The 14,984-nt window shown below is 42.2% G+C and overlaps 1 protein-coding gene across 2 annotated transcripts in view; it reads left to right on the top strand.

Annotated features, from left to right (window-relative positions):
* Positions 1-14,984, top strand: part of ME3 (malic enzyme 3) — a 109,603-nt gene that overhangs the window by 73,507 nt on the left and 21,112 nt on the right. For both annotated transcript variants that reach the window (XM_087937011.1, XM_087937010.1), the window contains one exon: positions 7,606-7,709. In XM_087937011.1, the coding sequence (XP_087793137.1) occupies positions 7,606-7,709 (104 nt within the window). The remainder of the gene's footprint in view (positions 1-7,605; positions 7,710-14,984) is intronic.

Genomic DNA, 14,984 nt, shown 5'->3' with positions numbered 1-14,984 from the left:
AGCCTTTTCTCCAGAGATCCCACAAATAGGTTATAATATGGTCTCACCACCCTCTAATAAGAAAAATTAGAAACAGCGTCAGCTGGAATATCTCTCAGCATTTCAAAACTGGATATACATTTAAAATTAGTTCTCTCTACTATATGGAGGCCGCAGGGTGGATCGGTTGATTCCCCTTCCTGATCCTGCCTCACCCCTCCCATATGGGAGGCCCAGCAGAGTAGGAAGCGGGCAGAAGACCTGTGGGGAGCCATCAAGATGGGAGGTAGGCCCCACATGTGTGGGACAGAAATGCCCAAAAGGGTCCAATTTTGCCTTTTAAAATTCCTTTGAAGTTTAAACAAAAAGGAGAATGAAAAATTTAATCTTCTCTACTTGAGAGGATTTTGCAAGCCACTAATTCATTGTGATAGTCATTCCATGATTGCTTACTGTTCATTCATCGTATCATCTATAATGACTCACAGCTCTTCCTAGACTAATCCTCCATGAATATGGAAAATCCTCAGTTTGGTTTAGTACTTAAGACACTCTCAGCTAGAAAGCAAGAGACTGTGAGTTCATGTTAGAAATTCTGTTTATATATAGCACCACAGAAAAACAAAGAGTACAGTCACCATGTGCTTTCCTGCTCAACTGTTTAACTGTAAGAGGAAACAAAAATTCTACTTTAGAGCAAAAGAACATAAGAGTATATACCATAGATCCAAACTTGTAAACACTGCCATCTACTGGCTGAATACTTGTAGTTGTTGCAATGCAAAATACATTCCAACATGTATTCCAACAGTAAGTCCTGCCTTAGCCATGAAAACGAGTTGGATGACCTTGGGACAGTGCCTCTCTTTCTGCACAACTCATCTCACAGGGTTGTTGCTTTGGGGAAAATAGGAGGAAGAAAGTATGTTGGATATGTTCTCCATCTTGAGTTATTTGTGAAAATATTAAGAGCAACTGCGTTCTTTTCGCTGATGATGTAAAGCTGTTCAATACCACAGACAATACTGCTATCCTTCAAAAAGACCTTGACTATGTATCAGAATGGTCAAACAAATGGCAACTTCAAATCTCAACAAATAAATGTTCTGTCTTACATATTGGCAAAAAAAATCAGAAAATAAAATACAAGCTGAATAGTTAAGACCTTGTTGATGATCCAAGCTCTGTAAAGGACCTTGGAATACTCATCTCTAATGATCTAAGCGCTAGAGCCCACTGTAACTACATAGCCAAAAAGGCATTAAGAGTTGTTAACCTAATCCTACGTAACTTTTTCCTCTGGTAATATCACACTACTAACCATAGCATACAAAACATTTGCTAGACCAATACTCGAACACAGCTCATCAGTCTGGAACCCACATTACATATCTGATATTAGCACAGTTGAGAAAGTCCAGAAATATTTCACAAGAAGAGTTCTCCACTCCTCTACTCGTTGCAGAATACCTTATGCCACCAGACTCGAGATTCTAGACCTAGAAAACCTAGAACTATGCCGCCTTTGGTCCGATCTAAGTATAGTATATAAAATCATACATTGCAATGTCCTACCTGTCAATGAATACTTCAGCTTCAACCATAACAATACAAGAGCACACAATAGATACAAAGTCAAGGTGAACCGCACCAAACTTGATTGCAGTAAATACGACTTCAGCAACAGAGTGGTCAATGTCTGGAATACTCTACCTGACTCTTTCTTCCTCAAACCCCAAAAACTTTAATCTTAGACTGTCTACTATTGACCTCATCCCTTTCCTAAGAGATCTGTAGGGGGCGTGCATAAGCACATCAACGTGCCTACCGTCCCTGTCCTATTGTTTCTTTTATTTTTTTTATAAGTACCCATTTCATGTATTCATAACTATGTATATACTTATACCTATTACCTTGTAAGCAATTGACAAATAAAATAAAATAAAAAATAATAAAGACAGGATAGGAAGGAAGGAAATCTAAGTTTGTAGTCTTCCCATCTGCAGCAGCAAATTCTACAAAGTAATACTGTGTTTCACAAATAAATACTTTTTCCTGGAAGTAGAATTAGAATTCTTTCATTGGCCAAATGTGACTAGATACACAAGGAATTTGTCTTGGTGCAAATGCTCTTGGTATACATAAAAGAAAAGATACATTGGTCAAGAGTCAAGAATCATAAGGTATAACACTTAATAATAGTCATAGGGTACAATAAGCAATCAAATCATACTAGGAAACAGTCAATATAACCTTGTGAGATGGGTAAGACTGAGAGTAACTGACCCAAAGTAACCTACATTGTCGGTGACCTGAATCTAGTTCAAGGTGGTGTCACACTGTCTTGTCTTCTCAAACTAATTTGTCCTTTCGTGTTGACGAGCGTCGAAGAGACATAAACCAAGGCCTGAGCCTTGAATCTAAGATCAAGAGCAATCCTTAATTAGTCCTAATAAACTTCCTGCTTCTACAGCAGTCCTGCTTTAAAAAGGTAGCTCAGTTGTCATAGGTTTCTGATTCCACAAAGTCCAGTTGCCTCTTCCCCAAAGTCCAGTTGCCTCTTGAAAAAAAAAAACACCTTTTTGGAGATTGTGGAATATATATTGACTTCCTACAATGGAGACTAAGTCCCCTTAATCAATGTGAAGGCTTTGTCAAATTAGGCAGCTGATAGCGTTTTAAAAAAAACCCCTAGCCTTGTCTTCAGTGGACAACACTATGTGTCACAACGGAGAGAAACTTCGACTTTCAATCCAGGGAATCCCCTTTTATGCTTCCTGGTGGAGAAACACAGCTGTGCCTTTCGCTGTTTGGGAAAACAACGAACAAAATGATGTGAAATGTCAGCAAGAAAGCACTGTGGGAACAATGTGTCACTTGGAAAGATGTTTTCACGTCCCCAGTTTTTGGTGCAGCTGAATCGACCTATTGATTAAGACCCGAATCTCTTTCCTCTTAGTCATCCAGGCTGTTTAATTGTCCCCTGGTATTTGCATCTGCTTCTGTTTCCAGTATGCGGTCCAGAATCCTGTTTCCCACTGAGCTAAACCAGTGCTTCCTATGAATCATTTGTTAATGGCCAGAGTTATGGCTCTCTTGGAAAAATAATATTTCAATCAAAAGTATGAATTATGGGTCTGTGTACATAGACCGGGATTACAAGCCAAAGCCTTGTGCGCTGGTATCTGGGGTGTGTATGCGTCAATCAAATGAAACAAGATGATGGACATGGCTTCAGCGTCCACCCCGCATCCTTTGGCTGATTTGAGCATAGTTGACACATGGACAAAGCATCTGACATCCCTTGTGTATCAAGTACAGGAAGTGCTCAACTTAACAACCATTCATTTAGTGACCATTCGGAGTCACAATGGTCATAAATCAACAAAAGTGACTTATGTTGCAGCCTATCGGCCACTGGCTCTTCTAGCAGCCAAATCAGAGGAAGAGGAGGAGGAGGAGGTGTGGGAGTCAGGGTCATCATCAAAGCAGTCTGAGAGCTCCGAGGGGGAAGAGAGAATGGAGCCGTCAGAGAGAGAGAGAGAGAGAGAGAGAGAGAGAGAGAGACAAAGGCGGAGCCTGAGCCGTCCATCAGCCCTTAAATGGAGAGTCAACAGCCCCCAGGTCTGGAGATGGCTGATGAGGAAGAGGAGGAACAGCTGGGTCCAGGGCCTGACACACGGCTGCACAGAAGGCAGAGGAGAGGAGAGCAGTGGAAATCTATGGGCCGGTCCCTGGGACAGAAGAGCCACCGCTGCTAGCGAAACCCACCCTAGCTCTGGGGATAAAAGGCAGGGGACGGAGATGAATATATGTGGCAGACAACTATTCATCTCCATGCTGGACAGACTTGTTAGCCTGCGGTGAGAGATAAACGCTTTGCCGGGGCTGCTGGCGCTCCTAATAAAGGAATCTTTGAACTAACTTCAGAGGGTTTATCATGTTTGGGGAGCTGGGTCAGAACAATTTATGACCATTTTTCACCCTTATGACCACTGCAGCATCCCCATGGCCACATGATCAAAATTTGGCAACTGGTTCATACTTATGACATTGGCAGTGTCTCGTGGTCCTGGGATCCCCCTTTTGCGACCTTCTGACAAGCAAATTCAATGGGGAAACCAGTTTCACTTTAACAGCCCTGTTACTAACTTAACAACTGCAGTGGTTCACTTAACAACTGTGATAGGTAAGGTGGTAAAATGAGACAACACTCACTTAACATCTTCATTAGCAACAGAAATTTGGGGCTCAAGCCTCAATTGTGGTCATAAGTCGAGGAACTACCTGCAATGGAAACTGAGCTCGGATCAAAGTATTATTTTTAAGCAGAACATCCTTCACATTTTTATGCTGATGCTAATTCAAATTTGTTGGGTCCTTGGTATTCCCTGAGCTTGTCTGTTTTCTTGTAGACATTTCATTACCCAACTAGGTAACATCATCAGTGCACAAAGTCCCGCCCACATGGTCAAAGGTTGGTCTTATCTAGTAAATTGCTAATTGCCTGCTCTGATTATTCCAGGCAGGAAAGCAATGGAGAGGCATGAAGTGCACGGAAGGATAATATTTCTACCCTTTCATTGTTATACTGAAATCCGAACCGAGGGTTAATATTATACTCTGTAACAGAGAGGCACATTTTTGCCTCGCTTTGTGAGGGGGCTCCTTTATTTACACAGAAGCCAGAAGGACTGTATACACACTGGCTATATTTTCTCAGAAAAACATAAAGGACCAGCCTCAAAAAGGAGCAAATCTGAAAGAGGTTCATAAGGATTAAAAGTTTCAATTGCTTATGCTTATAAACTTTGCTTTACAAAGGAAAATCCAAGAGGAACATCAAGAAAAGTGTTACAAAAACGTATCTTCTAACACATATATCTAAAACCAAACAGTACATTTTACAAAGACAATTCCATTTTCGTATTTTTCTCAAAAATGTGAAAGATTAAATGGTACCATTTATACGGTAACAGTCAAAGGACTGAAGCGGAAAATAAATAGATTTAAAGGACAGCTTTAATGAAATGAAGGACCTTTTTGTAGTTTTTTTTCTTTGATATGGCTGTGGAGGACTTCAGATGCTCCAAATGGTGTTTTAAAGCATAAATGTTCTCTGCCTTCATCGCTTTAAAACTCAACTCTATCCAGATGTTGACACCGCAGCACTAAGCTTGCAAGAATATTGTCCCAAAGGTGCTTTTATAGGAGGCAACTGAACTTCCTTGTTTTTTTTTTCTTTTGAAGACGTTTCGCTTCTCATTCAAGAAGCTTCTTCAGCTCTGACAGGATGGTGGGGAATGGAAATATTTATATTCCTTGCAAATCCTTCCATTCCCCACAGTTCTGTCAGAGCTGAAGAAGCTTCTTGGATGAGAAGTGAAATGCCTTCAAAAGAAAAACAAGAAAGTCCAGTTGCCTCCTGAAAAAGCACCTTTATGACAACCATAACCTGGATGACTGAGAATCTCTACAGATATTTTGCAGGAATATTATTCTGAAACTACATCCCTTGTCTTTGAATATCATTTCTGCTTATGAATACCACAATTAGGACATCAACCAGTTGCTGCATGTTTGTGGGAAAGGACACAGCTGCTTTAAGATGGTGTCCATGTTTTTTTCAAACTAGACAGGTTGAACATGCGTGGACTTCAATTCCCAGAATCCCCCAAACTGGGGAATTCTGGGAGTTGAAGTCCATACATCTTCAAGTTGCCAAGTTTGAAAAAAATACTGTGCTACATAACGCTCTAAAGCTGTCCTCTGCAATTGCCCTTTGCTCCCAGGAAGACACAATTGCTCTAAAGATGCTGCTAGAAGGAAAATCCATCTGGTTCAGTTCCAGGCTGGGAGAAAGGTGCTGGAAACAAAATGGAGGCTGGGGGCTGATTGGAAAGAGAGGTTTATTGATGAAGCATAACCACCAACCATGTTATTCTGGGCAGCTGACAAAATGGAGTTGAGGGTGGGTGGGTTTTTATACCTTCTTTGGGCTTTCTATTTGAGCTTCCTGTTCCTGTCCAAGAACATATCCTTTAATATTCTATTGGCTGTTGTTAGATACCTATCAGGTCATGTACGGGGTTATGTAGGGGTCATAGCTGGCTCTATAGGCAAAAGAGGAAATGCAAATCCTAGGTGCTTGTCTGAGTTAATCTGGTCAACCTCTGGCTTATTGTTTATCTGAGTTCCCAGATGAAGTTTGGACTGCTCTGAGATTGTATAATGAAGGGACTTATATTCTGAAAGCGTGTTGGGCAATTTCTTTTATAGCTAATGGCTTTCATCCTGTATTGGATCTTGGATGAGGGGCTGCTTTCTAATCCTACCATTCTGCCAAGGAGTGTCAAAATATCGTCTCTTGAATGGATTTCTGTCTGCAATATTTGCTTTGCTTATGAATAGAGCTATCTAGGTACTCCTTCAATAAGCTCTTAAGTGCTGGCATCTGCTGTGGGCTATTAAGAAAGACTTTGGGGCTGCTTTCTGTCTTTAAGAGCATGTTTCTCCATTTCTCCTTTAGGGAAATATAATATTCTGCCTTTCTAATATTTCCCAAAATATTTCATTCTTCTAGGAGTTGGGGGGGACTTCCCACAATGCTTTAAAACAGTGGTTGCCAACCAATGGGCCGCAGCAGGCCGCGGGAAAATGTTGGTGGGCTGCAGATAAATGTTGTCCCCAGAGCACCCCTCAAAGCAATTAATCCAGGCTGTGCAGGAACACAAGGCTGCACCGCCCCACATGGCCCATGGGAACCCTCCTCACCCAGTCATTCCTTATCTGGCAAACTTGCCTTCTAAATTGCTATTTTTCCTTTTTCCAACCATCAGCTGTTCTGCTGTGCTGGGAGATTTAGATTATCTAGGAAGCAGGAAATGGTTGGATGTCTTGCTTTCTAGCTAGTCTTTAGACCTTCGGTTCTGTTTTTAAGAACAGCTGAACCTCCCTTAGGACTGAAGGTTCTATTATTCAGTGCAGACTCACGGCAAGCAAATTTTATGTGACAGACTGAGCTAGCTGATGGCAGATAGATAGATCGCTGAATGATTCTGTGAGCAACTCAATCTGCCTGCCTGCTTTTCCTGATTTTGGGTAAAAGTAGCTCTTTTTTTAAATAAAAAATTCAATATTTATATAAATATTTATAATATTTACATATAAGCCATGCCCAGCCAGTCACAGCCACACCCACAAATTAGGCCATGCCCACAGAACCGGTTAGTGGTCCCTGAGGTCCAAAAGGTTGGCGACCCCTACTTTAAAACATAGCTGCTTTAAGCAACATAGCCCTGCAGTCAGACAAACAGAATAAGAGAGTTAGAAGGGACCTTGGAGGTCTTCTAGTCCAACCTCCTGCTCAGACAGGAAATCCTATTCTATTTATTCCCAGGAAAAGACAGAGGTTGTTTTATGAGCCAGGGTCCTGTTCCCACACTGTCAATGTAACCCAACCTGAGCTACCACACAGAGCCTTTACTATTTGGGGTTAACGGCCCGAAATGAAGATAAATCATCCATTTTCCTGCTAATGCAGGAAGAACGGTTCTAGCCGGCAGGAGAAAAATATCCTGCTGCTGTTGAGGCAGACATTGTTTGTTTTTCCTTCCTCTATTTTAGGCGCTCCTGAATGACCCGCTCTACATTGGCCTCAAGCATAAGCGAGTTCGTGGGAAACAGTACGATGACTTGCTGGATGAGTTTATGCAAGCCGTCACTAACAAGTGAGTAGGCTTACTACTTACTCTCCCGTTAGCTGCTTTACCGTGAGAGATTGAGGCATGTAAACAAACCAGCTTTCAACTTGCAGATTTGAAACAGAGAAAAAAAATGTAGGCACGGATGCCCCCGTGGGTGGTCTGGAAATGACCCCTTTGGATGAAGACCCTCTTAGGTTAATGTTTATTTATGTGGTAGAGCAGGAACGATTTCCTATCCGTGGCACAGGACATCTGCATGTGAAAAATGTTAGCTCGCATGGATTTCTGGCATTTAAGGCCAGGCCTAGTGATTAGCGCTTTTTGTTAAAAATAACTGGTCACAGTTAAGGTATATGGGAATGATCTTGGGGAAGAGTCACAGATAACTGTCATGTAACTGTTAGAAAAATAATTTGGGGCTCCCACTCGAGCGGAGGTTGTGCCAGAATAAATAAATATCTATTGATTGATTGATTAGCCTATGAGCCAAATCAATGTACAGGTTCAAACACACATTGCCAATAAAATTCTAAACGAACAATTGAAAATGACAGTAGGGTAAAATGCAATCATTATAGGACAAAATACAATAATTGAATACATAAATATGTAAAGTAGAATAAGTAGACATAAAATTTATAAATAAAAATGAGATCCAGGCAACTGTGAGGAAAAAAAGAAATAGTTATTCCTAAAAGGAAAACAGCAGTGCTTAGACTTATATAACCGCTTTGTAGTGTTTTATAGCACTCTCTACCCAGTTTACAGAGTCAGCCTGTTACCTCCGACAATTTGCCTCCTCATTTTACCGACTTCGGAAGGATGGAAGGCTGAGTCAACCTTGAGTCGGTTAGGATCGAACTCCAGACTGTGGGCAGAGTTTGCCTGCAATTCTGCATTCCAACCACTAGTGTTTGTCTTTGGAGGAAGTGGCAGAGAAATGGGACACAGCAACACATTTATACAGGGAGTGGGAGTGTGATTCCAGTGGTTGTGAAGGAAACTGGGGAAGGCACAGTCCGACTGGACATTCAGAGAAGCCAGCCTACCCCCTCTTCATCCTAGGGCAGAGAGGGAGGAACGGATAAGGGAGCAATGTGAGTTGCGTAGTTTACGGGGGGGAAAGGGCCCTGATCCCCTTCATTGGCTGAAGCTGGGAAGACTGTTTAAAAGAGAAAACTGCACATGGCAAAGTTACTGAAAGCAAAGCATGAAATTATTCTGGTTTGTCAAGTTTTATCTGAGTTCTGGCATCTTCCCAAGTGTGTGTGGTTCATTATTTTTCCACGTCTTCAATCCCTTATCCTGCCCTGTCTTGTTAATTGCTGCGGCGTGGTTTGTGTTGGTTTTTATTTATAATTTAGATGTATTTTGGGTTTGGATGGAATTTCTTCTCTTTATAAACTGTTTTTGGGAGAGTTTTTTCTCCAGCCGATGATAACTGGACATCGGGGGCCAAGTTGGGGGTATTAAAGGGGCTTTACCTATTTTTGTGATTTTTTTGCTTTTGTGCCATACCCCGGGTCATCACAATCTCAATCTGTTCAGCAAGTGAGTAAAACGCCGATGGCTGCTCTCAATTTTCTACTTAATATGGTCTTATTTGGTGAGTTGCCCAATCGTCTCTCCTGAGACAGAACATTGGTGAGTGATAAAATCAAGAAGTCCTCACACACTCTCCTTTCAGCCTCATCAATTTAGGACTTAAGACAGAAAAAGATTGATATCTCCTTCACTTGCCGGGGTCTTTTGCAACGTTAATAGGCAGTAACGTTAATTGGTCTGTGGAGAAGCATCTCAAGTGTTGGTGCCATTTTCTCTGGTTGAATGCCAGTCTTTGACAGGTGATGATGTGAGGAATGGCAGGGCCAGACACAGCACCTGGGATTATGCACCTAGAGCCAGATTCAGCCATCTGTGATAAAAGCCCAGGATAAGTTTATATATCAGGAAGGGTATCCCAGGCCATCTGTCTGTTATCCGTCTGTTTTGAAAATGTACTCCCACAAAAGATATTTATTGGTTGATGTCCGTTTTGCTGGAGTTGAGAATACATTGCAGATCTGTATCGTGATGTCTTGTTGGCTGCCTCTGCTGTGGGCAATCTTGGGAAGTGGAAGTAGGAGAAAGGTAGGTGACTTTAAAATACTGTCAACGGAAAAATAAACAGTGACTCTTAGTTCCTGTCTCAGGCACAAAGCCATCTGGGTGACCTTGGGCTATTCAGCCCTAAGGAGAAGGTGATGGCTCCCCTGGGGCCTCTGCCTCTCTGCTGCCAGACTCCGAAGGCTCCAAAGGCAGCACTCCACCCCCAGATGGTCCTGGCCACATCCCTGCATCGGATGCAGGACCCTTGTCCGAGTCCTCTCCAGACTGACTGGTTCCCTTTCGTCCTCACTGTCCGATACCTCTGCCGTCTGCATCGGCTGCCGGCAAACCACGTGACCCTGGGGACACTACAACGGTCCAAAGTGTGAAAAAAACACGGTCATATAAATCACTTTTTAGTGCCATTGCAGCTTTGAACAGTCACTAAGTAAATTGTCGTAAGTCGAGGACTACCTGTGTGTGTGTGTGCTGATTCTTGATTGTACTTATTTGGGAACAATATGCATACATTTTCTTGCACAGTCTCTGTCAACCATTTCGTTTTTTTGCAAACAGAAATGGGGGAAAAAATGACTGTTATTTCATGGCTTTTTGCCACGATTTCTATCCAAATTTAGATGGGGTAAAACCAACAAAACGGACCATCCAATCCAGTTTAGCAGTCTATTTACGTTCTCTTGCTACTAATGAGTCCCTTAAATTTATTATAATGCGTGATGAAATTAGATTTCTACAGTCTCCCTGTGTATTTATTTATAAGAGGGAGAGAGACAATTTTAGCATGCATATTTTTCCAGATGCACGTCATATTTCATATAAAGCTACTCATTTTAATCCTTAATAAAACTTTTATTTTTGTCCTGTCTGGATTTCTTTAGGAGTTATGTGTACGTCATTACAATATTTATACACTTGCCAGATTTATGCCTTGCCTTTCTCCGGCCCTTCTGGGTGGCAAACGGAGAATTTCCACCTCTGTGTAAGTAAGTCAGGCTGCAAAGAATGACTGGAGTAGCATTACTGTGGTCTCTCATCCTGGCTTACCCCCTTAAACACTATTCTATACCTAGCTTTATGCATGCATGCATTGCATTCACTTGAGAGGAAAATCTCTTCCATACTGGTTTCCATAGGATTTGGCAATTCCATTTGACAAGATGGTAAGACAGGTGGCACAGAGAAGACTCCGTGTGCATTTATATCTGTTTTCCTTTTATTCCCCGTCTTAGCTTTCTTTAGATAGAGAGCTGTCTTGCATTCAGGGTTATTTTCCTTTGGGGGATAAAAGCAGTAATTTGCAAGAAATTGCTAGAAGCTGAAATTATCCTCAGTTTTCATCTTAAAATAAAAATGAGTCCACAGAGAAGCTACAGCTGGGACCAGTTTAGACAGCGATACCCCTTTTTTTTCTTTTTTAAAAATCATTTTTATTTTATTATATAAAATACAAACAAGAAAAGAACATGGGAAATTAAGGATAGGAAAGGGGGCATTGACTTCCAACTCTTCCTAGCACGGTACAAGAGAATAAACTCCAGTTTGACTTTTTGCTTTTACACACTGATATATAATAACTAGCCATTTCTAGAACACCAAATCTTTCTAATCAACAGAACCAAAATCAAAGTTTCATTTTTTTTTCTTTACAAGTGTAAGTTCCAAAAGTGATATCCAAATAAGAACGTGTTTTCCTCTTTAAATAAAGTAATCAAGTTAACCATTCCTGGTTTATCTTCCTTGCCATGTAAATAATGTGTATTTCTGTTTGGACCTAGTAATCCTTATGAACTGTCACCATTTTTATTTACACAATTTATTGTATTTTTTCCAAATTCTTGAAAGTCAAAGAATGGCACTCCTTTCTTACAAGTGGTTATACCCAGCCAGCTGTGTATGACTCATGTCCAGGTAATTATTAGGAATTGAGCTACGGAATACACTGAAATGGTTACTAGAAGTTTGGAGTTTAGAAAACTTTCATATAAGTGATTACATCCAGCCAATTTTGGTGGACCTTGTCAAGAAAGCATCATAAGTTGGCTTTGAATATAGCTACTCCTCGGTTTATGACCACTGCTGAGCCGAAAATTTCTATTACTAAGCAACATTGTTGTTAAGTGAGTAGTACCCCATTTTTCAATTTATTTTCTCGCTCTTGTTAAGCGAATCACTACCGTTGTTAAGTATTAAGCGAATATGGCTTCTTCCACTGACTTCGCTTGTTGGAAGGTTGCAAAAGGAGTTCATATGACCCTGGGCAGCTGCAACCGTCATAAATACATGCCTGTTGCCAAGCACCCAAATTGTGGACATATATCCATGGGGATGCTGCAACGGTCGTAAGTCTGAAAACTGGTCTAGAATACTGCACCCAGTTTTGGTCACCACACTATACAAAAGAGGTTGAGACTCTAGAAAGAGTGCATAGCAATCAAGATGATCAGGGGACTGGAGGCTAAAACATATAAAGAACGGTTGCAGGAATTGGGTATGTCTAGTTTGATGAAAAGAAGGACTAGGGGTAACATAATAGCACTGTTCCAATATCTCAGGGGCTGCCCCAAAGAAGAGGGAGTCAAGCTATTCTCCAAAGCACCTGAGGGCAGGTCAAGAAGCAATGGGTGGAAATTATTAAGGAGAGAAGCAACGTAGAACTAAGGAGAAATTCTCTGACAGTGAGAACAATCAACCCATGGAACAGAAGTTGCCTTTGGAAGTTGTGGGAGATTCATCCCTGGATGCTTTCAAGAAGAGACTGGACTACCATTTGTCAGAAATGGTGTAGGGTCTCCTGCTTGGGCAGGGGGTTGGACCAGATGACCTTCCAACTTTGTTAAGATCTGGTCACAAGTCACTTTTTTCAATGCTATTGTAACTTGGAAGGTCATTAAACAAATTGTTGTAAGTCGACTATCTGTACATTGATGTGGTCATTGCAAGTTGAGATCAATCTACTACAGGAAGTCCTTGATTTACAACAGTTTATTTAGTGACTCTTCAAAGTTACAATGGCACTGAAAAAAAAAAGACTTTACAACCGTTTTTCACACTTACAACCATTTCAGCATCCCTGTGGTCACCTGATCAAAATTCAGAGGCTCGGCAACTGACTCTTATTTATGACGGTTGCAGTGTCCTGGGGTCCCCTTTTGCGACCTTCTGAAAAGCAAAGTCAACAGGGAAACCAGATTCACTTAATAAACATCCTACTAGCTTGACAACTGCAGTGATTCACGTAACGACTGTGGCAAGACAGGTTGCAAAAGGGGACCAAATTCACGTAAGAAATGTTTCGCTTAGCAACAGAAATTTGGGGGCGAACTGTGAGGATGACTATACTCCAATTTTCTGGCAACCTACATCCAGAAGGTAAGCGGAGTAAGAATTGTAGCCTCCTGACAGGAATTTCATGCTCCCTTGTCAGAATTTTTTTTAAAAAAATGCTTTGTATGGCATGGATTCTAAGCTCTTTAAGAGCAGATGCCCGTCTGAAATACAGGTGAGATAGAAGGGCTGTCGGAGAGGTAAACCTTTTCTTCTTTTCTCATTTCTTTTTTTATAATCAAGGAGCAAAATGGGGACTGAATTACTTGTCTGAATGTCTAGCAAGAGCCCACAGAGCCAGCTGTCTTTGTCTGCTAGCTGACAGACACATTTTAGCAGGGCAAAAAGAAAAACTCCTGACAAACAGCAACAAGAGAGAGAGAAAAATATATACACCTGGGAGACCCTAACAAAAACCAGGAACCTTTTTAATACGGTGATGAATGGAGCTTTCAATAGCTTATGTAGAAATAAAGCTTGATTTTCCTGGTGTCGGTTTCCAGACTGGGAGCCCTCCGTGTTATCCTGGACTTGTTCACGTCAGGTTTCAGGAAGAGTCGGAGGTGCTGAATGGAAGATTGTTTTGCCATGCCAAAGTTTTATTGCTTAGCTTGGGACCCAAAGGCAGCATGTTCTCTTTTCATTAGATGCTCCCTTGGCCACTTATTCAGAAGGGGGGCTATTCATCAGTTTGTTTGTTTTTTTCTTTGGCGCCGTCTCTCCAATTATTCGCTTCATATATTCAAAGCACTGATTGTTTAACCATGTGCTGTTAGGGAAACATTATTTTTCCATGCGTGGGTCTTTCAAAGAATCCTCCCAGGATCTGCCACATAATCCGGAGTTTGTGTGTGCTGGGTTCACACAGCCTGTGAAACAGTGGTGGTATTCTACTGGTTCAGCCTGGTTCGGCTGAGCTGGTAGCGCCGATGAGCAGTGGAGGCCGAAACGTTTCTCTCCGCCCATCTGCTGTTGGGCCCACCCACCCACCTGGGCTATCATACTCACCTTTATCTTCTGCTTTTGAAGCGCAGCTGCTTTGCGCGGCACAGCGTAGTACCATGTAGCCGCAGCTGAAGCGACAAGGAGAGCACAGGCTTGCAGGAGGTGAGTTGCACCTGTGCAAATGCCTCTGTGGCTGTGCAAAGTGCACATTTGGTGCATGCGTGCACACATTCCACACCGTGCCCACCCAACCAGTGGTAAAAATCTTTGAATCCCACCACTGCTGTGAAACAAAGATCATCTCACGAATGCTGAACATAGGCAGTGGTGGGATTCGAGTAATTTAACAACCAGTTCTCTGCCCTAATGACCAGCTGGGTGGGCGTGGCCATGATGGGCATAGCCAGGGGTGTGTGACAGGTAGCACTCGGCCTCCTGCACCTCCCTGGGAGCAGAAAAAGGTTGCAGGGGGGGCGCGTCACACCCACACACACACCCACGCCCCATTTTGGGCCTGCACTTATCTGGGAGCCGAAATGGAGCACTTGGGGATTCCTGGATGGGGAGGAGAGGGGCCAGCCAGCAATTTAACAACCAGTTTGGCCAAAGTGGTGCAAACCGGTTGAATCCCACCACTGAACATATATGTCCTAGGATAATGTTGCAAGATCCAATCTAGATGGGTCGGCAGGACCAGAGGTTTAGTCTTCTGAGCTTTGAGGCTCGCGCTGAAGCCCATCTTCAAGGAACTGCTCTCTACCGAGATAAGTTCTTTAAGCTATTCAGTGAGACTTATTTATGTTGTGCCTTCTTATTGGTGTGTTGATGGCCAGCTATAGGCTGTTGTTTCCTTGTGCTGCCAATCCCTCGGCTCCCAAGTACCTGATAAGCTGGGGGTAAATCAGAACTCCTGTTGACACA

Source organism: Pseudonaja textilis, chromosome 7, assembly GCF_049901715.1.
Source record: "Pseudonaja textilis isolate UNSWEBS1 chromosome 7, rPseTex1.2, whole genome shotgun sequence".
Taxonomy (NCBI): domain Eukaryota; kingdom Metazoa; phylum Chordata; class Lepidosauria; order Squamata; family Elapidae; genus Pseudonaja; species Pseudonaja textilis.
Note: the sequence above shows the minus strand (reverse complement) of the source record. Positions and strands in the feature narration are given on the sequence as shown.